This window comes from Bubalus kerabau, chromosome 1, assembly GCF_029407905.1.
Source record: "Bubalus kerabau isolate K-KA32 ecotype Philippines breed swamp buffalo chromosome 1, PCC_UOA_SB_1v2, whole genome shotgun sequence".
NCBI lineage: Eukaryota > Metazoa > Chordata > Mammalia > Artiodactyla > Bovidae > Bubalus > Bubalus kerabau.
In genome coordinates, this window is record NC_073624.1 from 195,552,817 (window position 1) to 195,580,748 (window position 27,932).

A 27,932-nucleotide genomic window follows, 5' to 3' on the forward strand; every position below is an offset into this window, starting at 1 on the left:
CATAACATTGTACAGGAGGCAGTGATCAAAACCATCCCAAAGAAAAAGAAATACAGGAAGACAAAACGGTTGTCTGAGGCAAAATGGCCTTACAAATAGCTGAAAAAAGAGAAGTGAAAGGCAAAGAAGAAAAGGAAAAATATACCCAACTGAATGCAGAGTTCAGAGAATAACAAGGAGAGAAAAGGCTTTCTTATCTAAGTAAACAATGCAAAGAAATAGAAAATAATAGAATGGGAAAGAATACTACAGATATCTTCAAGAAAATTAGAAATACCAAGGGAAAATTTCATGCAAAGATGGGCACAATAAAGGACAGAAGCTGTAGGGACCTAGCAGAAGATATTAAGAAGAGGTGGCAAGAATACACAGAAGAACTGTACAAAATAGGTCTTAATGACCCAGATAACCACCATGGTGTGATCACTCACCTAGAGCCAGACATTCTGGAATGTAAAGTCAAGTGGGTCTTAGGAAGTATTACTATGAACAAAGTTAATGGAGGTGATGGAATCCCAGATAAGTTATTTCAAATCCTAAAAGATGATGCTGTGAAAGTGCTGCACTCAATATGTCAGCAGATTTGGAAAACTCAGCAGTGACCACAGGACTGAAAAAAGTCAGTTTTCATTCCAATCCCAAAGAATAGCAATGCCAAATAATGTTCACACTACCACACAACTGTACTCATTCCACATGCTAGCAAGATAATGTTCAAAATCCTTCAAGCAAGGCTTCAAAAATATGTGAACCAAAAACTTTCAGATGTACAAGCTGGATTTAGAGAAGGCAGTGGAACCAGAGATCAAATCGCCAATATCCGTTGGATCATAGAAAAAACAAAGAAATTCCAGAAAAACATCTACTTCTGCTTCATTGACTATGCTAAAGCCTGTGACTATGTGGATCACAACAAACTGTGGAAAACTCTTAAAGAGATGGGAATACCAGACCACCTGACCTGCCTCCTGTGAAACCTGTATGCAGGTCAAGAGGCAACAGTTAGAACCAGACATGAAACAATGGTCTATCTGGTTCAAAATTGGGAAAGGAGTATGCCAAGACTGTATATTGTCAACCTGCTTATTTAATTTATTTGCAGACTTAGAGAAGGAGATGAAAATCCACTTCAGTATTCTTACCTGGAGAATTCCATGGACGGAAGAGTCTTGCAGGCTACAGTCCATGGGGTCACAAAGAGTCGGACACAAAATGCGGGGCTGGATGATGCACAAGCTGGAATCAAGATTGCCAGGGGGAAATATCAACAAGCTCAGATACGCATGCAGATACCAGCCTAATAACAGATATCTAAGAGAAACTAAAGAATCTCCTGATGAAGGTGAAAGAAGAGAGTGAAAAATCTGGCTTAAAACTCAACATTCAAAAAATGAGAATCATAGCCTCTAGTCCCACTACTTCATGGCAAATATATGGGGGAAAAAATGGAAACAGTGACAGATTTTATTTTCTTGAGTTCCAAAATCACTGTGAATGGTGACTGCAGCCATGAAATTAAAAGACGCTTGCTCCTTGGAAGAAAATCTATGACAGATCTAGACAGCATATTAAAAAGCAGAGACATAACTTTGCCGACAAAAGTCCATATAGTCAAAGCTATGTTTTTTCCAGTAGTCATGTATGGATGTGAGACTTGGATCATAAAGAAGGTTGGCACATAAAAATTGATGCTTTTGAATTGTGGTGCTGGAAAAGACTCTTGAGAATCCCTTAAACAGCAAGGAGATCAAACCAGTCAATCCTAAAGGAAATCAATGCTGAATATTCTTTGGAAGGACTATGCTGAAGCTCCAATTCTTTGGCCACCTGATGGGAAGAGCCAACTCATTGGAAAAGATCCTGATGATGGGAAAGATTAAAGCAGGAGGAGAAAAGAGTGGCAGAGGACTAGACTGTTTGATGGCATCATCGACTCAATGGACATGAGTTTGAGTAAGCTCTGGGAGATGGTGAAGGACAGGATAGTCTGGCATGCTGCAGTCCATGGGGTCACAAAGAGTCCAACATGACTTAGTGACTGAACAACTACAGTAACACATTAGGCCACCACACCTCACTCCTAGACTATTTATCACATACTGCCTTTCCTGTTCCAGCTCTGTTCTTCTCTACCCCATCCCCTTCACATGCCCTCCCTAAAGGTGAGTGATCTTTTCATAATGGAAGAGCAATCAATTCAACCTGCTTCCACATACAAAAACAGTGAAACAAAAAGTCCTCCAGCTGCCCTTAGCACAAACCTGAAAAGTCCTACAGGGTCTACTCAGGCCTACCTTTTCAGCTTGTTTCCAACCCGCCCCCAACTCCTAGACCCCTGCCCCCTTCCCTCAAGGCTTCAGCCTTGCTAGTCCCTCTTCTGCGCATTGCCCACATTCCTGCTCCCTCAGCGTCACCTGTTCCTAGGCCTGGAGAGCACAGTCCCTGCCAACCTGACCCTATATGTTCCAGTCTAAAAGTTACTTCTTTACCTAGAGTACATTCCTATTTTTCCAGAGGTCCCTTTCACAACAGTTAGCTAAGGGAACACATGACTTGTAAAGCTGTTTCTAAATGTTTGACTTGCCTGCTGCTGCTTCTAAGTCACTTCAGTCGTGTCCGACTCTGTGGGAACCCATAGACGGCAGCCCACCAGGCTCCTCTGTCCCTGGGATTCTCCAGGCAAGAACACTGGAGTGGGTTGCCATTTCCTTCTCCAATGCATGAAAGTGAAAAGTGAAAGTCGCTCAGTCCTGACTTGCCTACACAGCCCTAAAGTTTGGGTGGGTACAGGTACCCTTTCCTTTGTTCATCATCCCCATTCCCCATAACCTAGCTCAGCCGGGACTCAGAGAAAGAGGGATGCTGCTGCTGCTAAGTCGCTTCAGTCGTGTCCAACTTTGTGCGACCCCATAGACGTCTGGCAGCCCACCAGGCTCCCCCGTCCCTGGGATTCTCCAGGCAAGAACACTGGAGTGGGTTGCCATTTCCTTCTCCAGTGCATGAAAGTGAAAAGTGAAAGTGAAGTCGCTCAGTCGTGTCCGACTCTCAGCGACCCCATGGACTGCAGCCTACCAGGCTCCTCCATCCATGGGGTTTTCCAGGCAAGAGTACTGGAGTGGGGTGCCATTGCCTTCTCCGAGAAAGAGGGCAGTAAACAATAAATGAATGAATGCGGGGGAGGGGGAGTTAAAACGGCCTTCACTGCACGTTCTCTTAAAAGCTGGCTTTCACATCTGATGCTCGTTATTAAATGGTTCCCAAACATCCCAGGTCACTGTTCCGTGGTCTTAAAAAAATAAACCAGTGTGGCCTTGGTTTTAGCGTCTGTATTCACGCCTAACAGCCCAGGCGCGGCCACCGTTCAGAGGGGCGATTGGCTCAGGTTTGGGCTCCACTGACACTAGCCCTAGGGGCTGAGGGCCTGGGCGGAAGTGCGGGAGCGGCAGGGCGCCTGCGGCCGGGGCGGAAGTCCCGGGCGCAGGGCGGAAGCGGCGACAGGGGCGGCTGAGGCTCAGGTGGGTCCCCGCGGCCGGGCGCCGGCAGCTGGGTGCTCGCGGTCCCCAGCCCGGAGCCGGTAGGCGGGCGGGAGAGGAGGTCACGGGAGCTGTGCCGCACGCTGCCGATTTCGATTGTCATTACAGGAAATTTAAATAAACGGGGAGCCATAAATCCGTAAACCTCCGGGGGCAAATTCTAAGCGTGTGTGTATGTGTGCGCGCGCTATGGCGCTTTGGGAAGTGAACACGGGTGGGAAGAGGCAGCTTTTTAAGAGGAAGCAGAAAACATCACAACTTCATGCCCCTTCCCTGATTAACAGATGCTCTGTTTCGGATTTAATTGAGTTCTGTGAAGTGGCAATATAATCTCAGTTGGCTGAGATGACTGCCTTTTGACATAAACGTTTTTGAGCAGCCATGTTGACCTTTAATTGAGGGCCAAAAGGTTTAATCGTGAGTGCTATGGGGAACACTGTGAGGCCTGGGGTTTTCTGGACCTCCTCTCTGCCTTTACTGGACAAAAGCAGCCTTCTGGGTGCTGAACCATGAGAGAATAAATCAGAACCTATACAATTCTCAACAAATATTTAGCCTTGTCAGTCACCCCTGACAAATATCACTCATACTTTTTTTTTTTAATAAGTCCAGAGTTACAGAAGTCCCTACTGGATTGTTACTAACATGAATAGGCAAGTGTCTTTCTAAGGTTGTCCTGTTAAAGAACAAGGAGTTATTCTTTTTTTTTTAACCTGGCTGATCTTTATTCTTAATAGAAAGTATTTTATGTAGTACTTTGTATTTTAGAACACTTAAAAAAAAAAAGCCACAGCATGACCGAGCTCAACCCCAAGATTCTCAGCTCCTATAGCATGGAGATTGTTTCTAAGATCTGTTATGTCCCCCACACTCTCTGGCACATTTCCCAACATAAGTAGGTTTCCTTAACCACACACTGCCTTGGTTAAGCAGCACTAAAGCCATGTTTTAGTGTGTGACTGCGAAAAGATGAGGTGGCTGTTAGAGGCCAGTCTTCTCATTTACTAATTATCTCAGGAATGCTGTATGAAAGTGCTTATGATGCTAGCAATATTTGGAGCTATATACATTGAAACTGAAAACACTTAGAAAAAGAGCTGTGCCCTGGAAATACTGAGTGGTTATAGTAATGGGGATAAGGCAGAACTAAATCATGGTTCTGTGTGAAATGTCGTAACCTAATAACCTGCGTCCTGCTCTGCTGAGGAACTGCCTGGAACCAGAACAGGTCCTGGTGTGAAAATTAAGGTTGGTGGGGCTGGTCTTTTAGATAGGCAGACTCCCCAGAGTTTTTTCTTCATGCTTACTGTGGTCAGTAGTAGCTGCCTGCCAAAGAAGGATCAATATTTTTTTGTCTCCTTTACCAGAGGAAAATGTGGCTATGTGGTTTTCTTTAGATGGATTGATGGCAGGTAAGGAAATAGAAATGAGGGTTTTCCAACTTGGGAATTTATTGGACTGTATTTCTATTTTATTCCAGATGCCTGTTTCCAGCAGACTCTTAAATACTCAGAGGCAGTGTGGAGGTATACCTTCAAAATAAGTTTTCTTTTTCTTATTATTAAGGTTTTTGTATTTCATAATGTGCAAACTCCAGCTGGCTGATGCATTTAGTTACTCTAATGCCAGGGCTCAGGGTTTCACACATAGCAGGACCTTGAGGTGAGCTGGTACAAGTAATAAGGTTTTTATGTTCCTTATTTTAAATCTAATTTTGCCACTGCTTTATTCAAGGGGTATACATCAGAGGAAGCCAAAAGCCAGCTGGAATAGTTCCTGCTTGCAGTTTTAATCTTGTTTGCAATTATTTTGAAGGGAGAAACCATCTGGATCCAGAGATGTGTAGTTACCCAGGTAGCAGGGACTAGGTGAGCTTCCATCATCCTTCCCCTAGTATCATGGCAAGTTCGAGAGACAAAAATTATTTGAGGAAGAACATGCAAAGTGAAAAATTTTGGCTAAGTTTCACCTAGATATTATTCCACATCCCTACCTCCCCATCTCAGTTACAGCGGCAGGGAACTGGAGGCGTGAAAACATTACTCTTTTTATTCCAATCCTTACCCAAGATAAGATTTCCAGAGATAGAAGTAAAACTCAAAATATCTTCTATTTTAAGAAAGTATCCATCTCCAAGGATTTCAGAGCATTTTACCAATATCTAGTAACAACCATTTGACTTCTGTAGACTGTGGTATTGTATTATTTGTTTGTAAATCTTTTGCCTACCCAAGGTGTGAGTTCCATAAGGGCAGGGAAAGTATCTGAATCACTTTTATATTTCTATACCTGGCATGGTGCCTGACACATTACAAATACTCAGTACATGGTATAAAGGGGAGGCTGGATCTATAAGGAATGTGAAAGCATCAGTGGGAATCAGCAAGGTACAGAAAAGAATGTAAAACAGTAGTCTTTCAAGGGGCTACCAGATGCAGTTATAAATGCTGCAGTTAATGCCTTTATAAACAGCTTGGAGTAGGAAAGGATGTATTTGAGAATCTACAGATGGTCACCAAACTGCCATCCTAGGTGATCTAGCCTGGTGAGTTGCAGGGTCTTTCTTATACTGAACGGAATATGCAAAGTAAAAGACGCCACCAGCCCTATCTCCATTTTCTCTCAAGGTCTGCAGTGCCCAGCTCCTTACTCAAACACCTGTTGAGTGAATATCTGAAAAGTATCCATTTGAAGGTATACTAAATTATTAGCCTACCTAAGCCACTAATATCTTGGTTTGGTCCTGCCTTAAGGATAAAGGACTTTGTTCACTATTTTAAGGCTAGGTTACCCAAATAATATTGAACGAAAGCCACATCATCTTTTCTACTTCACTGACATTTCAAAAGAGTTCAAACTTGTCAGCTTTTTGTATTGTAATAGGGCAGGCATGTGGTATATGCTGCTTCCTTCTGTTGCCAATGGGAATCCAGCAGAAACCAGAATGTTGCTGCTGGAAACAGATGACCTTCCTCTCATTGTTCCTGTACTTTTTCATATTAATCATGAAATAATGGGGAAGTGACTTCTAGTTTAGTCAGGGGTAAGGACATAAGACTGAATTATTTGATTTTGTTTTACTTCTTAAAACAGGTAGTTCTTCCAGTCAGCCAAGAGAAAGGATACTGTTATTTAATAGAAATTCAGGGAAAGAAAAAAAAAAAAAAAACTAATAGAAATTCAGTCAACTGAAGCAGCTTAGTTCATAGACTGAAAAAAAAAAAAAAAAAAGAGAGCTAAATTCAACTCTGTTTCTCCAAGTTCAAAAATGAAGTTAATCTGTATCATCTTAGATTTAGAGATCAGAACCTTGTTCTTATAGTAAAAGAATTCTGCCACCTGAAGTTGAGCTATTTCCTCATTCTCTCCATCCTTAAATTAATCTTAAACAAAATGTGGTATCTGTTACTTGGTATACACTGAGGATTAATGTATAAAGCTTTTAGAGACTTTGGGAAAAAAGAGAGTTGACCTTGGAGTTCCCATTCTGTTCTGAAAATTCTGTGTTGGTCTCATATGAAAAATAAGCATTGTTCAAAGAGAAAATATAGAGAAAAGAACTGCAGAAAAAAATTATAAAAGTCTTTGGTAAAACAATTTCTTTATCAAGCACGGGAATCTCCAAAGTCCCTTGGAATCCAGCTCCAAAATATTAAGATTTTCTATCAATGTGACAGCTCTTAAGTAACCTGAATAGGACGGAGAGAATTGAGAAATCTCATGTATCTGAAGGTTACTAGAGCAGGACCTCAAGAGTGGATAGTCCCTAATGTTCCGGTATTAGTGTCACAAGTCCAGAGAAGTGATGGATTTAATATCTCAAATGTTCCAAAGCCATTTACTACAAAATGGCTAAAAATGAATGAAACATCTTTCAGGTCTTGTGTGGTCATGTGGATAACTTCACCTCTTTTGCAAGATGAATTGGAAATGGTGGAGTATTAGTGACAAATGGGAGACATTGCCTGGATGGATGGAATTTGAATTGCAAACAGTTGTTTTTGGAAATGAAATCGTGTGTTTTTTAAATAGCAAGGAAACTGGCATTACTAGCTGGGTACAATAAGACTAAGATGTTTTAATGAAATTGCCTTCTTTCTGGGTCAGTAGTAAGCATTAGAGATACCTTCAAAGGGAATGGGTCATTTTGGTTAAGAAGGATAATGTGGAAAGGAGTCTGCATAATTCCTTATGCACTTTATCCCCAACCCTTGAACTGGCTTGATATTGCCCTCATCTTAATGTTATCTGTATGGAATGAAGGAATTTTCAAATTGGTTTTTAAACTCTATTAAGCCCTCATGTATGATATAACCCAACCACATTATTCAGGCTTTCTTGGCTTTCAAGAATAGCTTTGCAGCCATTATGTCCTAATTGTACTGAACATTGCTGCACGCTCTGAATTCAGAGTATACCTCTGGCTCTAGGCCAGATGCTGAGTCAGTAACTTTGGGGTTGAAGATGAGGGGACAGGTATAGTGTGTATAAGCCCCATTGTGTGAACAAGAATTAGTCTGGAATCCCTTTCGAAGCCCTGGGTGCTAGAGGGAGGGGTCCTCCCTCTACTACTATTCTTGATCAGCATCTTCATTTTATTTTTCCTGGCTAAATGTTTTTCTGGAAACTAACCGTATTACCAAGTAGGCTCTTCTGAAGCAACGATCTGGAAAATGTGACTGCTAAGGTCCAAAGATTCTAAAACAAACTCTTCCTTACTCAGAAGATTCCTCCTCGCTCCCATTTCACATGTGTCAGCTTGCTATTGGCCTCGGCAAACATAGCCACACTTCTGGAAGTGGAAGAGAATGTCAAGACGATGAGGGTCTGTCATTAAAAACCATTCTTTAAATGTATCTGTCAATAGGAAACATTATTCTTAGTTTTGGAGGCACATTCTTAGTATTCTTTTTGGAGGTACTTTTCCATCTCAGATGCTCAAACAATGCAAGATCAATGTCACCTCCCCCATTTTCCTGCAGGGTATTTTTGGATGCCAAGGCTTCCCAGTTATGACCCAGGAGCTAGAGAAATAAGCAAGCCCATGTACACTTCTGCCCAGATCTGTGTATGAATTTTGGTCCTCTTTAAATGGGCCTAGCATTTTAGACTCCTACAGCTAACTACTTCCAAGCCTTTCTTTGGTGCCTTTTGACATCGTGAGCTATTGCCACAGCATCTCTTCTGTATATGATTTCCCCTTCTCTGATCTGGAGGACATTTGATACCCAAAGCCTACGGGTATAGTTTCTCCTAGCCTCTGTAAAACGAGAGAACAGGACAGGGGGTCATAGTTCCATATTACAGTTGATGAAACTGAGGCTTAAAGAGACGAGGAATTGCCTAGCATCAGAGAACTAATTGGTGGAGTTGCCTATCTTTGGGGTTTAGATTTATGAAATTCTCACACACAAATGCACCCAAGAATTCAAATGTGCTGAAATCCAACTGAAACTCTGTAAGAAAGAGTAAAGCTTTAGATGAAGAATCATGCCATTTGTGCTTAATTCCCCTGACTGATGAGTTAGTGGAAGCTGTATTCCTTTACATTTACTTTGACCTCTCTACACATTTATTCAAAATACTTTGGAACAAGTTTTGTCTTTAAAGATTATTAATAAATCCAACTTTACCATTTCCTAGGCAGCTTCTGTTTTGATATACAGGAGTTGGGTTGAGGATATCATTGAAAAAATAACAGTGGTACTGAATTTTCCCTTTGAAAATATAAAGACAAGTATTAGGAAGGAATAACAGGAAAGGAAGTGACCTTTGTTCAGAGCCCATCAAGGGAAAACCTCTACCTCTTGCAAAATGAATTTCATTGTCCTGTGTGAGGCTTGAGTAAGCTAAGCCAGAACCTGGTGCCAAGGTGTTTGCTGGTCAAGATATTAAGTCTTAGTGGAAAATAAATGGGCTTCTCTGGTGGCTCAGACAGTAAAGAATCCACCTGTGATACAGGAAACCCGGTTCAATCCCTGGGACAGGAAGATCCCCTGGAGAAGGGAATGGCTACCCACTCCAGTATTCTTATCTGGAGAATTCCATGGACAGAGGAGCCTGGCAGATTACAGTCCATGGGGTCGAAAAGAGTTGGATACAACTGACCAACTAACACCAGAAAATAAATATGTTGGGTCTTGAATCAGTTATATCCTGTCTTAGGAATTCCCATTTAAGTAATCTTCACAATCTGAAACTTTACAGCTATTTGTTTGAAATGTTCTTCAGTTTTCAGTTCCCTGTTTCTGAGACTATCATTCCTAGAGTTTTAAATCCTCCTTCTGGGGCCAGTAAAAGCACATTTCAGTCAGTAGACTCATCATCATCAGTACTATTAATAACAATACTTTATCTTTGTATTATTTAGTAACAAATAGCTAAGCTTTATTTCTCTGTTCTGCTTTTTAACTTGTACAGAGATTTTTACATTTATTATCTCTTTTTAAGTCACCCATCCAACTTCAGCTTTTACACTTCTCCCTACCCCACTGCCTCCATCTTCACCAGAAATATCTCCTTTTGTTTAAGAGGTGAAATTAGCCACGGATCACACAAGGCCATTTATTTTAGGGTTGGCATTGGTTGTAAGATTTCATTCCTTTGGAGGGACATCAGATATATCTTATCTGATTCGTGGTAGATTCTTTGACTGTCCCTTTTCCAGTCCAAGCCCTCATCACTCTTTTTGACAATTGGCCACTCCTGTCTTTCTGGACACACTTTCTCCTGCTGGCTTCCACGACAGCCCACTTTTCTGATTTTCCTCCTACCCCATCAACCTTTCTCTTTGCCTCCTTCACTGGCTCCTCTCTACGCTGCTTCTGAATGTTGAATTGCCTGAGCGGTCTCTCCTGGGCCCTCTTCTTTTCTTAGCTATTTAGATGATCTCACAATCTCAGCTGTAATTGGAGCCTTCAAACTGAAGGAGTCTTAAATTTTATCTTCAGTCCTGGTTTTTTTCATGGCTACCAAACCTGTATATGCCACTTTCTACTTGAGCACCAGCCTGTCCCTCAGAGCTCCCAGACCCACACCCCACTCAATCTGTTCCTGCCTCAGCATCCCTCATTTTAGTAAACTGGCACTGCGACCCACCCAGAGGCTCGTGACCGAAACTAGGATAGTCCTTACTGTCATTTTTAATTACTCAAATCCAGTTCCTTGGCAGGTCCTTTCAGGCCTGTTCATGCCACCCACCTTTCTCCCCTGGACTACTACAGTAGCCCCTAACTGACTCCCTGGTTCCACTCTTGCCATCCCAAACCCATTCTTCACACAGTGCTAAGTGAAAGTGAAAGTTGCTCAGTCATCTCCAACTCTTTGTGACCACATGGACTGTAGCTTACTAGGCTCTTCTGCCTGCTCTTCTCCAGGCCAGAATACTGGAGTGGGTAGCCGTTGCCTCTCCAGGGGATCTTCCCAACCCAGGGATCAAACCCAGGTCTCCTGCATTGCAGTCAAATTCTTGACTGAGTCACCAGGGAAGCCCACACAGTGCTAAAGTCATCTCTTTTTTTTCACCATGACATATGGCTTGCCAGGCTTCCCAGGTGGCACGAGTGGTAAAGAACCCACCTGCCAATGCGGGTCTTATGTCTCCTGACATAAGAGATGTGAGTTCAATCCCTGGGTTGGGAAGATGCCCTGGAGGAGGGCATGGCAATCCACTCCAGTATTCTTGCCTGGAGAAGCCCATGGATGGAGGAGCTTGCGGGTTACAGTCTGCGTTGTTGCAAAGAGTCAGACACGACTGAAGCAACTTAGCACTCACATGTATGTGGCTTGCAGGGAATCTTAGTTTCCTAACCAGAGATACAGTTCGGGTCCCCAGCAGTGGAATCACTAACCTCTGAACTGCCAGGGAAGTCCCTACAGTCATCTTTTTAAAATGTACATGTGATCACGTAACTTCCTTCCTCTAAATCTAATTATGCTTTCAATTCGTTAACATAACCCAGAGGCTTTAGGTGTTCCAACCCCCACTGACCTGTCTTCTCCACTCTTCCCCTTGCTTACTTGCTTTAGCCACACTGTCCTTTCTGTTTCTTCCCCTGAATCAAAGTTGTCGTCACCCTAGAGCCTTTGCACTTACTGTTCTCTCTCCTGCAATGCTCTTCTTTCAGATCCTTGTACCTTCTTAGCCTTTAGTCTCAGCAAAAATGACACCTGCTCAGAGCACCTTATTTAAAGGCCTGCCTCGGTTACCATCACATCACCCTGTTTCATTCCCTCCCCTCTGCTTACTACTGTCTGATGTTTTCTGACCTAAGAGTCTCTTTAATGTGCCCAGTGACAGTATGGACCCCATGAGGGCAGGGACTTAACTTTTTGGTGCATCACTGAACCCAGTACCTATGAGTATCTCATACATGGAAAACAGCAGGTAATTGTTGAATGAGTGACTCTCCTCCCACACCTAGATTTCTGTAACTCAATTCTTTCCTGCCTCCATTCTTCTTTCCTTTGCAGTCTATCCTGCTCGCTGCTGCCAGATCAGTCTCCTAAAATACTGATTTTATTGCATCAGTCTATTCTTTAAAACCCTTCTTTGGCTCCCATCCAAAAGGCCACAGCATTTCTACCTCATGCCTTCGTGTCTAGCCCTGACTTCAGAATGCTTTCCCCTTTTCTATGTATCCAAATCCTACATGACTTAGGATCCTTCTCTCGTGAAACCAGTTCCAATGTCAGCCCACAGTACTCTTCTCTTCTTTTCTCTATGACATCTGAAGGTGCCCATTAGATGTCCCTGTTGTGATCTCCTGTATTTATATTGTTTCAGTGAAGAATTTAACTCCCTCCTAAATCCACTGGAGTGTCTCTAATTCTTGCTGCTTATATCCAGAATGTGGAGTTGATTTCTCCATGTGAGAGTTTTATTTGGAGGGAAAGAAATGAGCTAAACACCAGACAGGATGAAGAAAAAACAATAACGGCTTAATTTTACTAAGAATTTGAAGGGAGTGGGATAGAGGAGCAGAGTGTAGGTACTAAGTGATGGACATGTAAATGCCGTATACCTTCGGAGGAGTTGTAATCTTATTGGATAGGCCAGGGCCCACACTTCAAACAGTTAAAAAACTTTTTGTGCAGATCAGTGTGTTGAACGTAAATGAATGGAGAACCCATTGCATCCCAACAGTGGAGTAGAGACATCCAGATACTTGGAAACCCCAGAGTCATAGTAATCATTTAAAAGAAAGTTAGAAAGGGGGTTTTATCTCTAGGAACTCATGTGACCGGTCATATCTTTCTGAAACTGCTTCTCTCTATAGGCTTCTCTTTCCCCCTTGTGATAAAGCTGTTGCCACTGAATCCTGGAAATAGAAGCTGCAGGGAGCAGGGTGGACATGTGTATGTGTCTGCTCAGGATCTCATGTGTTATGTGGGATCAAGTCAGCAGTCCAGATCCCAGACAGATGAGGCTGTGATAATCATCTCACAGTATGTGTGAATACCAAATCAATATATTTTATACCTGAAACTAATACAGTGTTACATTATTTAAAAAAAGAATGGAGCTGAGCATGAAGCCATGTACAGGTGGCCCCACAGGTGCATGGTGAGCCAGGGATCCTTGTTGTAACATCATGTCTGAGTTGGGGCTATCTCCTTGGCAGCTCCCCTGGCCAGGTACCCTGACTGCTGTAGCTGAGATACTGCAAAAGCACCTGAGAGCCCACCCAGGGAGTGAGGGCCCCCCTCCAGGCTGCCTTCCACCCCCTACTCTCTGTTTCTGTTCTGCAGCCTCATTCTAACCCTGCTTACTCTTGGAACTGACACCTCAAAGTATCAGCTCAGTCTGCAGCTTTGACTGGGTCCCTATACACCACCTTACCTTGTCACTCTTGGCTCCACCCTTGGACCCAGGATCCCAGGCTAGGCTCCCACTTGTTTGGGAGAGAGGGAGGTTTGGACACCGCTGACTGACCACAAACACATAAGACCCCTGGGGAGGCATCATTCATCCCTGTTTCTCTGGATTAGGGACAGCCCAGTGACCCAGATGAGTGCCCTAAGAGCACTCTCACCTCATTATATGAGCTCTCAGTAATCTAAACAGTGGATTTTGTTCCCAATAGAGGGGTGTTTCTGTGGGCCTGTGTGTGCACACACACACGTGTTTCTAGTCACTGGATAACAATAGGAATGTTATACTTAGATGGTAGTGAATGTGAAATGGAGCACTTAACATCTCACATGGCAAAAATGATTAAACAGAAGCCCTGAGCCTCTGCTGGAACTCAGGTCCAGCAAGAGTGACAGTAATAGTCTTAGGTTAATTCCATCTCAGTATTAAATTTACATTATACTCTTGTGAAGAAGCTCCAATGTTGAGCCTTGGAGTACAAAGTGAAGCAGGGCAAAGACTAACAGAATTTTGCAAAGAGAACACACTGGTCATAGCGAACAACCTCTTCCGACAACACAAGAGACAACTCTACAGCTGGACCTCACCAGATAGTCAATACCAAAATCAGATTGATTATATTTTTTGCAGCTGAAGATGAAGAAGCTGGATACATTCAGCAAAAATAAGACCAGGAGCTGACTATGGCTCAGATCGTGAACTCCTTATTGCAAAATTCAGACTTAATTGAAGAAAGTAGGGAAAATGACTAGATCATTCAGGTATGACCTAAATAAAATCTCTTACGACTATACAGTAGAAGTGACAAATAGATTGAAGGGATTAGATCTGATAGATAGAATGCCTAAAGAACTATAGATGGAGGTTCGTAACACTATATAGAAGGCGGTGATCAAAACCATCCTCAAGAGAAAGAAATGCAAAAAAGAGAAATGGTTGTCTGAGGAGACCTTATACATAGCTGAGAAGAGAAGTGAAAGGCAAAGAGAAAATGAAAGATATATCCATCTGAATGCAAAGTTCTAAAGAATAGCAAGGAGAGATAAGAAAGCCGTCCTCAGTGATCAGTGCAAAAAAATAGAGGAAAACAATAGAATGGGAAAGACTGAAAATCTCTTCAAGAAAATTAGAGGTACCAAGGGAACATTTCATGCAAAGATGGGCACAATAAAGGACAGAAATGGTATGGACCTAACAAAAGCAGAAGATATTAAGAAGAGGTACCAACAATACACAGAAGAACTATAAGACCCAAAAAAGACCCTTAATGACCCAGATAACCATGATGATAGTATGATCACTCACCTAGAGCCAGACATCCTGAAGTCATGTGGGCCTTAGCAAGTATCACTACAAACAAAGCTAGTGGAAGTGATGCAATTCCCAGCTGAGCAATTTCAAATCCTAAAAGATCATGCTGTGAAAGAACTGCATTGAATATGCCAGCAGTTTTGGAAAACTCAGCACTGGAAAAGGTCAGTTTTCATTCCAATCCCAAAGAAAGGCAGTGCCAAAGAATGCTCAAACTACTGCACAACTGCACTCATCTCACACTATCAAAGTAATGCTCAAAATTCTCCAAGCTAGGCTTCAACAATACTGAGAACTTCCAGATGTACAGGCTGGATTTAGAAAAGGCAGAAGAACCAGATATCAAATTGCCAACATCTGTTGGATCATAGAAAAAGCAAGAGAATGCCAGAAAAACATCTGCTTCATTGACTATGCTAAAGCGTTTGACTGTGTGGATAACAACAAACTAGAAAATTCTGAAAGAGAAGGGAATACCAGACCACCTTACCTGCCTCCTGAGAAATCTGTAGGCAGTCAAGAAGCAATAATTAGAACCAGACATGGAACAACAGACTGGTTCCAATTTAAGAAAGGAGTACATCAAGGCTGTGTATTGTCACCCTGCTTATTTAACTTATATGCAGAGTATATCGTGTGAAATGTTGGGCTGGTGAAGCACAAGCTGGAATCAAGATTGCAGGGAGAAATATCAGTAACCTCAGATATGCAGATGACACTACCCTCATGGCAGAAAGCAAAGAGGCACTAAAGAGCCTCTTGATGAAAGTGAAAGAGGAGTGTGAAAAAACTGGCTTAAAACTCAGCATTCAAAAAATGAAGATCATGGCCTCCAGTCCCATCACTTCATGGCAAATAGATGGGGAAATGATGGAAACAGTGACAGACTTTTTATTTTGGGGGGCTCCAAAATCACTGCAGATGGTGACTGCAGCCACGAAATTAAAAGACACTTGCTCCTTAGAAGAAAAGCTGTGACCAACCTAGACAGCATATTAAAAAGCAGAGTCATTGGGATTTCCCTGGTTCCCTGTCCAGTGGTTAAGACTGCACTTCTGATACAGTGGCGTGGGTTCGAACCCTGGCCAGGGGACTAAGATCCCACATGCTCTGTGGTGCAGCAAAAAAAAATAAATAAATAAAAAGCAGAGACATTACTTTACCAACAAAAGTCCATCTATTCAAAGCTATGATTTTTCCAGTATTCATATATGGAAGTGAGAGTTGGACTATAAAGAAAGCTGAATGCCGAAGAATTGATGTTTTTGAACTGTGGTATTGGAGAAGACTCTTGAGAGTCCCTTGGACTGCCAGGAGATCAAACCAGTCAATCCTAAAGGAAATCAGTCCTGAATATTCATTGGAAGAACTGATGCTGAAGCTGAAGTTCCAATACTTTGGCCATCTGATGGGAAGAACTGACTCATTTGAAAAGACCCTGATGCTGGGAAAGATTGAATGCAGGAGAAGGGGACGACAGAGGATGAATTGGTTGGATGGCATCACCAATTCAATGGACGTGAGTTTGAGCAAGCTTTTGGAGTTGGTGATGGACAGGGAAGCCTTGGTGTGCTGCAGTTCATCGGGTTGCAAAGGTTTGGACACAACTGAGCGACTAAACTGAGCTGAACTGAATGAAGGTGGTACCTGAGCTTATATAGACTTTTGATTTTGCACATGAACTAACAACACTGCAGCTTACTGATGAGAGATCATGTGAGCTTGGAGACTCGATGTGCCAAAGGATTCTTTGAATGAATAAAAATTCTGATCTGTGAAGGTCAGTTTCTCTACTCAAATGAGAACATTGTTGTTTGCCTTCTAATCAGACACACACAGCATTTGAAGAATCCAGGAGCCCCACAAAGGTGATGTGCAGCCAGAGCAGCATGAGCAGCTCCTCATGCAAGAAATGAATAATCCTTAATAAAGGCGCAAATGACCCTGGCTTCTTTCTGTCCTGTGATCAGTTGCTTTAACGGTATGCCCTTCAGTGCTTCGCAGGGAAAACGCTATAAAGTTACCCTTCTTATATTGCTTCCAGGAGGATGGAATTGGGTCCAGTCAGCCCTCCCTCATGCTGTATTTGATTTGGCCATAAGACCACTGAAGTCAGCCTCAGTTCTGTTGAAAAGCCAGCATCCCCTCTCTCTCTTGGGGTGATCCATGCCTCTGAGCAGCCATGTACTTGAAACAGCAGGAGTCACCATGTTTATTGTTAGGCTGTGGAATTTGTTTTAGACACATTCTAAATCCAATCTTAAACTTTGTTTTTTTGGCTGTGACAAAGGTGACCCAGTTGTGCGTTTTTGATACTATGCACACAGCTCTTTTTGCTTATATTACAGAGGCATGTAACAGAATACAAAGGATAAAATTGTGTGTGTGTGTGTGTGTGTGTGTGTGTAGTAAAGACACACATTTCATGACAAAATTCAGTGACATAGTCAAAAAAGTGTTGTCCTCCTAGTCATGAGCCAACAGGTACAGACCACCTTTCAGAATATTTCTTACTGTGCTAAGATACTGTTCAAAAATAATAGAACTATGTTCTATGAAAATGTCACATTGACAGAGTCCATATTAAGATTTTACTTCAAGAAGGCATGATTGGGTGCATATGACATTGACAGCAATGGCAGTAGGGTTTACAGAGTTAATAAAATATTCTAAGAAGGATATTATAGGATTCCAATTGAAGTGTACCATTTTTCATTTTACTTTTTATTTCTAAAACTAAGTGAACCCAGTGGTCAGAACTTTAGCCTTAATATCTTATTTCTGCCTAGGAGAGGTATAGGGAATTTTATATGTATGTATATATATATATATATATATATATATATATATATATATATCAGACTCCAATATAATTTTATAATACAGTGCTTACAAAGAAATAAGTTAATTTAACAGTGTGGTAAAATGCATGTGCCTCAGGGCATTTGGAAAATATGCAGGTAGTAAAACTGCATAATGCTAATGCATTTCTCAATGAACAAATGTTCCATGTTTAAGTGATTAAATTCACATGGGAGGAAAAAAGGAGAAATGGAGACTAACATGGAGAAGAGAACTAGTTTAGGCAGAATGGTAGTAGCATCTCTGAAGACTTTATTTAGCTTTCTGGGTTAGTTGAACAAGTATTCTTCCAAATCTGGAATGAATAGCAACTCTGTTTACTATGACAGGTTTTATTTCTCTTGGGTGCAACCAAAACTGCATGCTGTGTTTTGTCATGTTGGAAATACTAAAGCAGATTTCCACTGTGATTGTGATTTTTTTTTTTTTTTTTTTTTTACAAAAGCCTTAGCACCTCAGTCTCAACTTAGCTAGCTAAAAGCAATAAGTTTTCTATTCCTTACCAGGCAGACATCAATAAATCTTAAATCCTTCCACCCAAAGCACACAGCTGCTGTTCACTATCCTGGTTGTCATCTTAGGTCACTGCCTTACATGGCCTGCTCCTTCTCATTTCCAGGGCTGCCTTTCTGTTTTTACTCTCACAAAACTGATCTTCAGAATTTTCTTTCTCCACTTAGTACAGCTGCTTTACCTTCGTACCCTAGGAGGGTGTGTAACTATTAGCATAATGCCTCCCCCAAACCAGCGATACAGAAATTTGTACCTAGTGTAAACATGGCTAGCATTCTACTTTCCCCCTTCATTTGTATCCTCTGTAGACAGAAACATGTTTTGAAGCTACTGTCTCCAACCACATTCACCTATTGGAGTGCTGATTCTGCTGAATTTATGGAAAATAGATACACCAGGGCTTATCGCTTAGTTGAGAGGAGCACAGCATATAGTGAAACTGTTTAGATCTACTGTCCGCCTTAGAATAATGCTGAGTCCTTGCAGAATTCTTATCACATTCTTTTTTATGCATTATCAGGATCATTTAGTTAGCAGGGAGATCCAGGAAGAACTGGAAGACTAAGGGTTTAAGAAAGAAGGAAAGATTATTGTTTCTGCAGGTCAGAATTCAGTCCTTTTGTCTGTCTTTACTCTAGTTTGATATGGGTTCAGTGCTTTCAAAGTCATATCTTTCAGTTTGAAATGAGTTTGAAGCTAATCTTACACTGAGAAGCCTGGTCACCAGTAGAGACCAGTGCACAGTTAATACAGGCATGCTGTGTGGAGCAGAGCAGAATGAGACTCAAGACGGTGGGGAAGGGCTGGGACCAGCTGCAGTGCCCTCTCTGCTTCTTGTGGACACGCGAAGGAGTGCTTACCTTTAGTTATGATATGAGATCTACCCAGTGACTGCTGTGCATCCTGAGTGTCTGATGAGGGGTAGAGGTGAAACTAGAAAGGGGGATAAAAAGTGTTAGTCATTCATTCGTATCCAACTCTTTGCAACCCCATGGACTATGGCCTTCCAGGCTCCTCTGTCTATGGAATTCTCCAGGCAAGAGTACTGGAGTGGGTAGGTAGCCATTCCCTTCTTCAAGGGATCTTCCTGACTCAGGGATCGAACCCAAGTCTCCTGCATTGCAGGCAGATTCTTTACCATCTGATTCGCCAGGGAAGCCCAAACAGTGACAACTGTGTACACTGAGTGTCTGATGAGGGTTAGAGGTAAAACTGGAGAGGAGGAGAAAGGCTCACTCTCATACTATTAACATTCAAACAATTATTTAAACAGCTGCTATATACCAGGTTAATTGTAGACACTTAGGAATTACTGGAGTGAATAAGTATCTGCTCCTGTGGAACTCATGTTGTAGTAAAGGGAACATATAGTTAAACAATTTTAGATAGTGAAGGATAATCAAAAACTATAGCAAGGTACGAGGAAGAAGAGTGGTGGAATGGCCCATGTTGATAAGGTAGTCACTAAGGCATCTCTAAGGAGGTGACATGTGCTCAGGCCAAATGAAAAGCTACTTGAGAGTTTTTCACACAAGGGGACAGGAAGTGTAGAAATCCTGATGAAGAAATAATCTTTGGTTATTCAAGGAACAGAAACAAAATCTTTGCTCTGCAACTTGCCAAGATAAGGGAGGGGGAAAACTGATAGATGAAGTTGGAGAGATGGAGTAAAGAGAAGTTAAGAAATGAAGATCCCAGGAATGAATTCATGCTAGGACTATTGATAAGCAATAAAGTCAACAGTGCGTATGTTTTAAAAGTAAAATGATCATATATGTAGTTTAAAGGACAAAGCTGGAGGCTCAGTAGAATAACTAGAAATAAGTAGGATGTCTTATGTCATGCAAACTAGCAGGATGAGAGAACTTCAAAGCCTAGTGCTTGGCATGCTGCTGTTACCAAGCTGTTCTTATTGGAATATCTCCAGCAGAAACACTAGTACATTTGTGGATGTTTTCAAAAATGATGGCAATCTCCTTTTAAAAATATTTCTTAAAAGAGTTGAGTAGATTTTTGTTTTTGACAAGTTAGCTCAGCCTAATTCTCCTTGTAAGTTCCTCTAAGTACCGCTCTGTGTTTCCCCACCTCCTGCAGCAGAGTACAGATCTCATACGTAATAGCCTTAACCTTCAGCTGGAGACTTGTGCTGCTTACTTACTGGTCCTTTACCGTGAAGGTGGCTGAGCACTGTTGAATGCCTACCAATAAGATAAGCTACCTCTGCAAATAAAAACCATGTCAGGAAACTTCCACATTTTAGAAGATCATCAGGATGCTAGCAAAACCTACAGGTGAAATTTAATTTTTTATTCTAATTAACACACACATGCAGTTTGCTTACAGAAACCAAATGATTAGACACATAGTTAATCCATACATTTGGATTTTTCTCCTTCTAAGTTCTGTTTTCTTTGGAATACAGTGCATATTAAGGCATCGTGGAGACTTGCCAAACATCTTGGCCTCTCTGCCACTCTTGGACTCCAAGAAGCACATCTGAAGTCTTCAAATTCCATTACAGACTTGCAGCTTACTGTTCTTATTATGAAGAGCAAAGTCTAGGGCACATAAGTTTACTGATCTATTTTTCTCTTGGCAGAATTAAGATGCTCTGGTTTCAAGGAAATAGCATGCAACTTGCCAAACACTCCTTTCAACTGCTCTTGAGAAATCTCTCTGCCTCAAAGACTGCTCTGCCTGTGCTGACCTTATTCACAAAGGTACAGACGAAAAGTAAAATTACTACTTTAAAACTTGAAGTATTCAAATGTTGGGAAAGAAAGTTGTACATTTAAGAAAGGGGGAAAATGTTGAAAGGAAAGCAAGCAATGGTATAAATTTTCTTCAGACCCACTCATCAGTTTACCCTACCCAGCTACTTCATTGTCTCACTGTTTTCAGAGAGTAAATTAATATATTTATCATCCAGTCACTACATTGAAAGAAAAGAACTGATTTTTACAAGTGTATCATTTAAAAATATAGTCAGTTCTTGACATTTGAATCAGTTCTAATGAGGTGTATGAAACTGGAGCCTATTATACAGAGTGAAGTAAGCCAGAAAGAAAAACACCAATACAGTATACTAACGCATATATATGGAATTTAGAAAGATGGTAACGATAATCCTGTATGTGAGACAGCAAAAGAGACACAGATGTACAGAACAGTCTTTTGGACTCTGTGGGACAGGGCAAGGGTGGTATGATTTGGGAGAATGGCATTGAAACATGTATAATATCATATGTGAAACGAATCACCAGTCCAGGTTCGATGCATGATACAGGATGCTCGGGGCTGGTGCACTGGGATGACCAGAGGGATGGTACGGGCAGGGAGGTGGGAGGGAGGTTCAGGATGGGGAACATGTGTACACCCGTGGTGGGTTCATGTTGATGTATGGCAAAACCAATATAATATTGTAAAGTAATTAGCCTCCAATGAAAATAAATTTATATTTAAAAAATCTAAAAAAAAAAAGGAAAAAAAATATAGTCAGTTCTTGTTATGTCTGATAGTCATAGTCTATAAAATCGCTACAAATACTGAATTAGCAAGTACCAAACCACTGCTCCTAGGGGGAATATAGGGTTAGAGTCTTTTGAACATCTGGTCACGTTTTTGTCAGTTGATCAATACATAACCTTTGTTTTAAGGAAGATGGTCGGCTTTGCCAAATACTGCTGGTAGTTTGAAAGAATGAAGTCTGAAAATTGACCAGTGGATTTGGGAACATAAAGGTCATTGAAACTTATGAGCATTTTCAGAGAAATGATGAGGAGAAAGCTCTAGGGAGTTGGTCAAGAGAGGATAAGAGGAGGGGAAAAAATACATAACTTTGTTTTATGTGTGTTTCTGTTTAAAGGCACCTTATTTAATATATACTGATGATCCATTAACACTGAGCTCAGGGCCAGCAGCACCATAACATATGCCTGAACAAAGCTTATCTAACACAGTACTTTCTCCCTAAGGCACATCACAGCCTTCTTATGCTTAGAAACACTGGCCAGCACTTCAGCACTCCACTTGGGCTATTTTACATGGCAGAAAAACACAAAAATGCAAGAAGCATGGCACTAAGTAGATCATGATTTGGCCACCTGATGCAAAGAACTAACTCATTGGAAAAGGTCCTGAGGCTGGGAAAGATTGGAGGCAGGAGGAGAAGGGGACAACAGAGGATGAGGTGGTTGGATGGCATCACCGACTCGATGGACATGAGTTTGAGCAAACTCAGGGAGTTGGTGATGGACAGGATGTCTGTCATCCTGCAGTCCAAAGAGTCAGACATGACTGAGCAACTGAACTGAAGTAGATCATGAAAAGGACACTTGTTTACAGTATGAGAGCTAGAAAGAGCATCATCTTGTCAACAACTCAGCTGGAAATGTACACTTTGGGCAACTCAGATTTTTCACTGCTCTATGCAACTGCACATCCATGAATGACTGCAAAAGCTTGGGTGTTAATTTTAGGGTTACAAATAAGTTTTAGTGAATAGATGAATTCGCAGATACAGAATCCACAAATAATGAGGACTGACTACTTATTTTCTTATCCCTAACACTAGTTTTAAGCCATAAAGCAAGTGTAAATTTTTTAAGAGATTTTTCCTGTAAAACTTATAAGACAAACATTATGGATTTCCTTTTGCTAATTAACATTACTTTGTGTGATTTATAGTCAAAAAAGAAATAAAGTGCTGGGTAACAGAATTAACTTTAGTGAAAAATACTGCAATTCAAGCAAAAAAGGTCTCTTGTTTAATAGACATACTCACATTTCAGGCATTTTAGCAATTTGAATATATCTGACAATTATCTAATAAAATTTTAAAATTAATTTCTTAACTGAAAATAATCTTAACTACTTTTCATATTCATAATAATATATTGCGCTATTATGGAACAAAAATATTTCATAATCTGTGTCTACATACGAGAAATGCATGTGAAAATTAACCACAAAAATAAAATAATTCCTTAAGGTTAATGGTGCTCATTCAGCCTAACTATTCTGCACTATTTTTCAGTTTGAACAATAGCCAAGTAAGCCAAAAAAGTAAGTGATGTCTCTCAGTCGTGTCCAACTCTTTGTGACCCCATGGACTGTAGCCTGCCAGGCTCCTCTGTCCATGGGATTTTCCAGGCAAGAATACTGGAGTGGGTTGCCATTTGCTCCTCTAGGGTATCTTCCTGACACAGGGATCAAACCCAAGTCTCCCACATTGCAGGCACTCTTTACCATCTGAGCCACCAGGGAAGCTTAAGTAAGCCAACACATGTGCCCCACCCCCCCCCCCAAAAATTCCACTAATCTTCCATTCAGCTTAAAACTTGTACTGAACCCCCTTCATTTGTGTCATTAGAATACAAGGTATTACTGTCACCTCCAGGAGTTCCCAGTTCTCTGAAAGAAAAAGTACATTTCAGGTCTCTTCCAGTTATAAATAATAGAAAGTACTTCCCAGAGTGGCTTAAACAAAAAAGGGATTTTATGGGTTAGTCTGGTTTCAGAAGTAGCTTGATTCTGCAACTTAAGCATATTACCAGTCTCTTCAGCTCCACATTCTCTGAGTTAAATCAGTGCACACTCTGGCTCTTTAGATGAATAACTGCAGCAATCCCAATCCCAGATCTCACATTTCAGGTGTCTACAGAAACCCCAGCAAAAGCCTCACACTATCCATTGTCTATGACTGGCCAGTCCCTGAGCCATCTGTAGCTAGGGTGTGTTTGTTAGTTGCTCAGTTGTGTCCAACTTTTTGCAACCCTATGGACTCCTGCCAGGCTTCTCTGTCCCTGCAATTTTCCAGGTAAGAATACTGGAGTGTGCAGCCATTCCCTTTTCCAGGGGAATCTTCCTGACCCAGGGATCAGACTCAGATCTCCTGCATTCTTTACCATCTTGGCATTTTTCAGTTCATAGATTTCTTTAAATTTGATGAACCTTTCCTCATAAAAATACATACACATGTGATAATTTGCCCAGACTTCCATGGTCCCTGGGTTTAAAAAAAGAGGAAAAAAGTGATCCTAGATCTACTAAAGTTCTTTATTATAAAAGCAAGTACTTCTGCAATTTCACTGGTTTTTGTTTTGCTTTTGCTTTTAAGATCCTCTCTTGACTTTTTTGAACTTTTTCAGAAAATTTTAATGTGGTTATCTTAAAAATCACAGACTATCCATAATCTGTTTATTATAATGCTAATAATAACATAATGAGCCCAGTTCTCTAAAGCAGGAAAATAGGGCCAGAAAGACCTTTCTGAAGGAAAATGTCTTTTGATGATCTGGGCTCTTGTTTCAAAATATGGTGAGTTAAGCTGGAGGAAGGGCCTCCATAACAGCTCATCGTTTTATATCCTGTTAAAAAGCCCATTTTATATAAGCATCAGTAATGCTGAATCTGTTTTTAGCCCATACAAGAGAACCTACAGTAGTCCTTGTTCTCTGAGTCAGGGCCTCACAAGCCTTTAAAATCTGCCAATGGTCCATAGCATTCTCGGCAGACTTCTCTAGACAGAGTGCAGACAACAACATCCACTGAAACTTGCATGCTCCTATGGTGGAGTTACTCTGGGAAACCTACTGCTGCTAAGTCACTTCAGTCGTGTCCGACTCTGTGCGACCCCACAGACAGAAGCCCACCAGGCTCCCCCGTCCCTGGGATTCTCCAGGCAAGAACACTGGAGTGGGTTGCCGTTTCCTTCTCCAATGCATGAAAGTGAAAAGTGAAAGTGAATTCACGCAGTCGTGTCCGACTCTTAGCGACCCCGTGGACTGCAGCCCACCAGGTTCCTCCGTCCATGGGGTTTTCCAGGCAAGAGTACTGGAGTGGGGTGCCATTGCCTTCTCCTACTGCTGACACTTATAATGAGAAAACTGACAAAACATTAATGAATTGGTAAAATCAGCATCCAAAGTAAAGAGATTTTTCCCTCCTAAAGATGGGGCAGTAACTATCTAACTCCATCCCAGTGGGTTATTAGGAAAAACAGGCTGGGGACTTCCTGGCAGCCCAGGGGTTAGGACTCCATGCTTTCACTGCTATGGGTCCAGGTTCAATCCCTGGTCAGGGAACTAAGATCCCTCAAGCCGCATGGCATGGCCAAAGAAAAACAAAGATAAAATAAATGGAAAAACAGGCTGGCAAAGCTAAGTGCCCCCCAGTCAAAACAGATTTTAAGATATTCTGGCAATATCAGCCAGGCCTAGAAGGTGCTCCTCATCTAGGAAGGACAAAGCCCTAAAACTATAGATGTTTGGAAAATGATCTTCCCAGGTATCAATTATACTAAACCAGTAATAAGAACATACAAACATCTAAATGTGTTGTGTGTACATATATCCACACATATATATGTGTAACATGTAAGCATCAACATTTATTAGATAAATATGCTTGTAGAGAAAAAAATCAAAACACAATTAAAAATTGCCAAAAGCCCATTTACCATGAAATACTAGCTATTTATAAGATCCTATAGCAGTGTTTGCTTTGGAAACAAAACAGTATAATTAACCTGGGAGAAAATAGTCCTTTAAGTATAATCTGCTTCTTGTGGCTTTTGTCAGGCTGAATGCCATTTCTTTGGGATTAATGGCTTTTTTCTTCCTATAGGATCCATGTCCCCTTTGTGATGAAGCCAAGGAAGTACTGGAGCCTTACAGAAACCGGGTAATATGATACACTATAGCTTTATGTATATGGAATGGATAGTATATGTAGTGTAAGACAAAGCATCTGTCTGGATCCTTTCTTAGGAAAAGACATTGAATGGTTTTTCATTTAAATTTTCTTTCTGTTCTTCAGAGAGATTTTAGTGCTGATTTCCATAAAAGTCATTACACCTAAGTGTTTTTCTCTGAGCTGCACTGGTTTTCTTACTCTGACTGTTAAAATGAGTCAAAGTTGACTAGCAGGTACAGTATTCATGCTTTAAGCTTTTGTCCCTATTCCTTTTATGTTATTTTGTCATTTCCATGGAAGTGTTTTCCAGTTGCAAACTGTGACACCTTTCCCAAACTTCCAGTCCAAACATGTCTTTCTTGAGTCTCAGGCAGCTTCCCAGCTGGGGACATAGTTTATTTCATTTCAACTGAGTAGTAATGCAGAGCCTAACAGATGTAACAGAAAAGTAGCGAACTGGAAAATTAAGGAATATGAAGAAATCAATCAGGTTAGGGAAATCAAGGTCGTTAGATGACTGTGGACCTCAAACAAGCAATAACAGTAAAAAAAATCTCTGAGTGTTTGAACTGGTCTGGGGGTCAGTTTGCCGCTATAACCATCGCTTTGTTCCATGTTGCTGAAAAATAGAGCTTTAGCCTGTCTCCGTTTCAGTTTATTTTACAGGAGGTGGACATCACACTTCCAGAAAACTCTGCTTGGTATGACAGGTATAAATTTGACATCCCTGTCTTTCATTTGAATGGCCAGTTTCTGATGATGCATCGAGTAAACCTCTCAACACTTGAAAAACAGCTCCAGAAACTTGAGCAGCAAGGTGCAGGAAGCTGACAAACACCCTCATGATTTTCTACCTTCTCTGTCCAGAACGTGTTTTCCTGAGGAAATGACTGTGTCTTCAAACTCCTTTTGTCATTTTCACACAGCTCTACAGATGTTCTGAACTCAGTGGTGCCAAATAGTGATATTCCTTTTGTGATTAATGGAAGTACCAATGTGGGAACTGTTTACGTGCTGGCATTTTATAAAATAAGTGGGGTGTATTGTCAGGGAGGGGATGATGGAAGGCAGGAGAAATCCACTTGTTTTATTTATTTTACTCTTTTGTATTACTATGGAAGCATCTCACATTCACTGGACTGAGCCGTTTATAAGAAGGTGGCTCTGTCCCTGCTGCTGCCCTAAGGGCTTAACTTTTTAATGAAAGAATAAATGTTCTTCCACTTGGTAGATAAAGTGAAATGTGAATTGCTAATAACTGTACACAGTCAGTAAAAGGATGTTTTAACAAATACATCTGCATGAAGTCTATTTCAGAGGAATTTAATAATACCTGTTTAAAATTAGAGCTTATTTTTTTGTACAGAAGAGAATAAACTATCCTAGCCAAATTCATTTCATTTGAGAAAGACAAAAGACTTGAACCCCAAAATGTATGTAAGAATCTCAACATATTTTATGCATAGTCAGTGAACTGATTTGTAATATCTGAGTACTGCCTTTCATAGTTTTTCAGTTATCATCAATTGAGTTAATTGAGCATATTTTAAGACAGCGGTTTTATCAGGTTTTAATATCTTGGGGAAAATTCATGTCGGACCATAACTGAACAGATATGTCACCTAAAGACAAAATACTCTTTACCACCTTATGTAAAGTATTAAAAATGTAGTTGTGTTCTCTTCATTTATAGTCAGGTTCAGCCAATAGAGGAATCAATTCATTTAAAAACAAAACTGCCTTTTTCTCTTAAAATCACATCATTGCAATTTCATCTATAATGAAATTCTTTTGTGAACTACTTCAATGAATTTGGATGTTGTGAGTCACTTAGCTGGATTTTAATTTTATCAGTATGAGTTAGTCTTTGAAATTAGAGAATTTTAAAGCTGGCCAATCTTAGACATTGTTTAGATCCACCCCCCTCATTTTATACATGAAAAGGACTCTGACATTCAGAGTTTCAGGAGGTTAACTAAGTCACACAGCCAGTCAGATGTTAGACTAGGTCTTGCCAACACCCCAAATCTCTAGTACCACCTGTGTTATCTCACATAAAGTGTTCTTAACCATTCTGGACCAATACAAATTAAGAAACAACTTTAGAAACCTTCCAAAGTAACAACAGGGAAAAAAAATCTTAC

At 41.0% G+C, this 27,932-nt stretch overlaps 1 protein-coding gene and 1 long non-coding RNA gene across 6 annotated transcripts in view; one reads left to right on the plus strand and one right to left on the minus strand.

The window, feature by feature from the left end:
- Nucleotides 1-27,932, minus strand: part of LOC129628989 (uncharacterized) — a 205,715-nt gene that overhangs the window by 69,273 nt on the left and 108,510 nt on the right. For 2 of the 3 annotated variants that reach the window (XR_008703034.1, XR_008703031.1), the window contains one exon: nt 18,954-19,026. The exons of the other annotated variant lie outside the window; for it this stretch is intronic. This is a non-coding gene — a long non-coding RNA (uncharacterized LOC129628989). The remainder of the gene's footprint in view (nt 1-18,953; nt 19,027-27,932) is intronic. 3 annotated transcript variants of the gene reach the window in all.
- C1H5orf63 (chromosome 1 C5orf63 homolog) lies at nt 3,449-27,849 on the plus strand. Of its 3 annotated transcripts, none has more exons than XM_055548705.1 (5): nt 3,449-3,515; nt 5,014-5,059; nt 20,693-20,813; nt 25,720-25,776; nt 26,455-27,849. In XM_055548705.1, the coding sequence occupies exons 3-5, from the start codon at nt 20,700-20,702 to the stop codon at nt 26,617-26,619; spliced, it is 336 nt and encodes a 111-aa protein (XP_055404680.1). In that variant the 5' UTR covers nt 3,449-3,515; nt 5,014-5,059; nt 20,693-20,699; the 3' UTR covers nt 26,620-27,849. The 3 variants fall into 3 exon arrangements, with proteins under 3 accessions (XP_055404680.1, XP_055404662.1, XP_055404671.1); XM_055548687.1 differs by having other exon boundaries at nt 3,464-3,515; nt 26,443-27,771; XM_055548696.1 differs by lacking the exons at nt 3,449-3,515; nt 5,014-5,059 and having other exon boundaries at nt 26,443-27,836.

What these genes read in the sequence shown, in the direction of transcription:
- C1H5orf63 (XM_055548687.1), top strand. Translation starts at nt 20,700, where the DNA reads ATGCTCTGGTTTCAAGGAAATAGCATGCAACTTGCCAAACACTCCTTT. An exon ending in TGCTGACCTTATTCACAAAG is followed by an intron (nt 20,814 to 25,719) that starts GTACAGACGAAA and finishes TTCTTCCTATAG; the next exon opens with GATCCATGTCCCCTTTGTGA. An exon ending in TGGAGCCTTACAGAAACCGG is followed by an intron (nt 25,777 to 26,442) that starts GTAATATGATAC and finishes TCTCCGTTTCAG; the next exon opens with TTTATTTTACAGGAGGTGGA.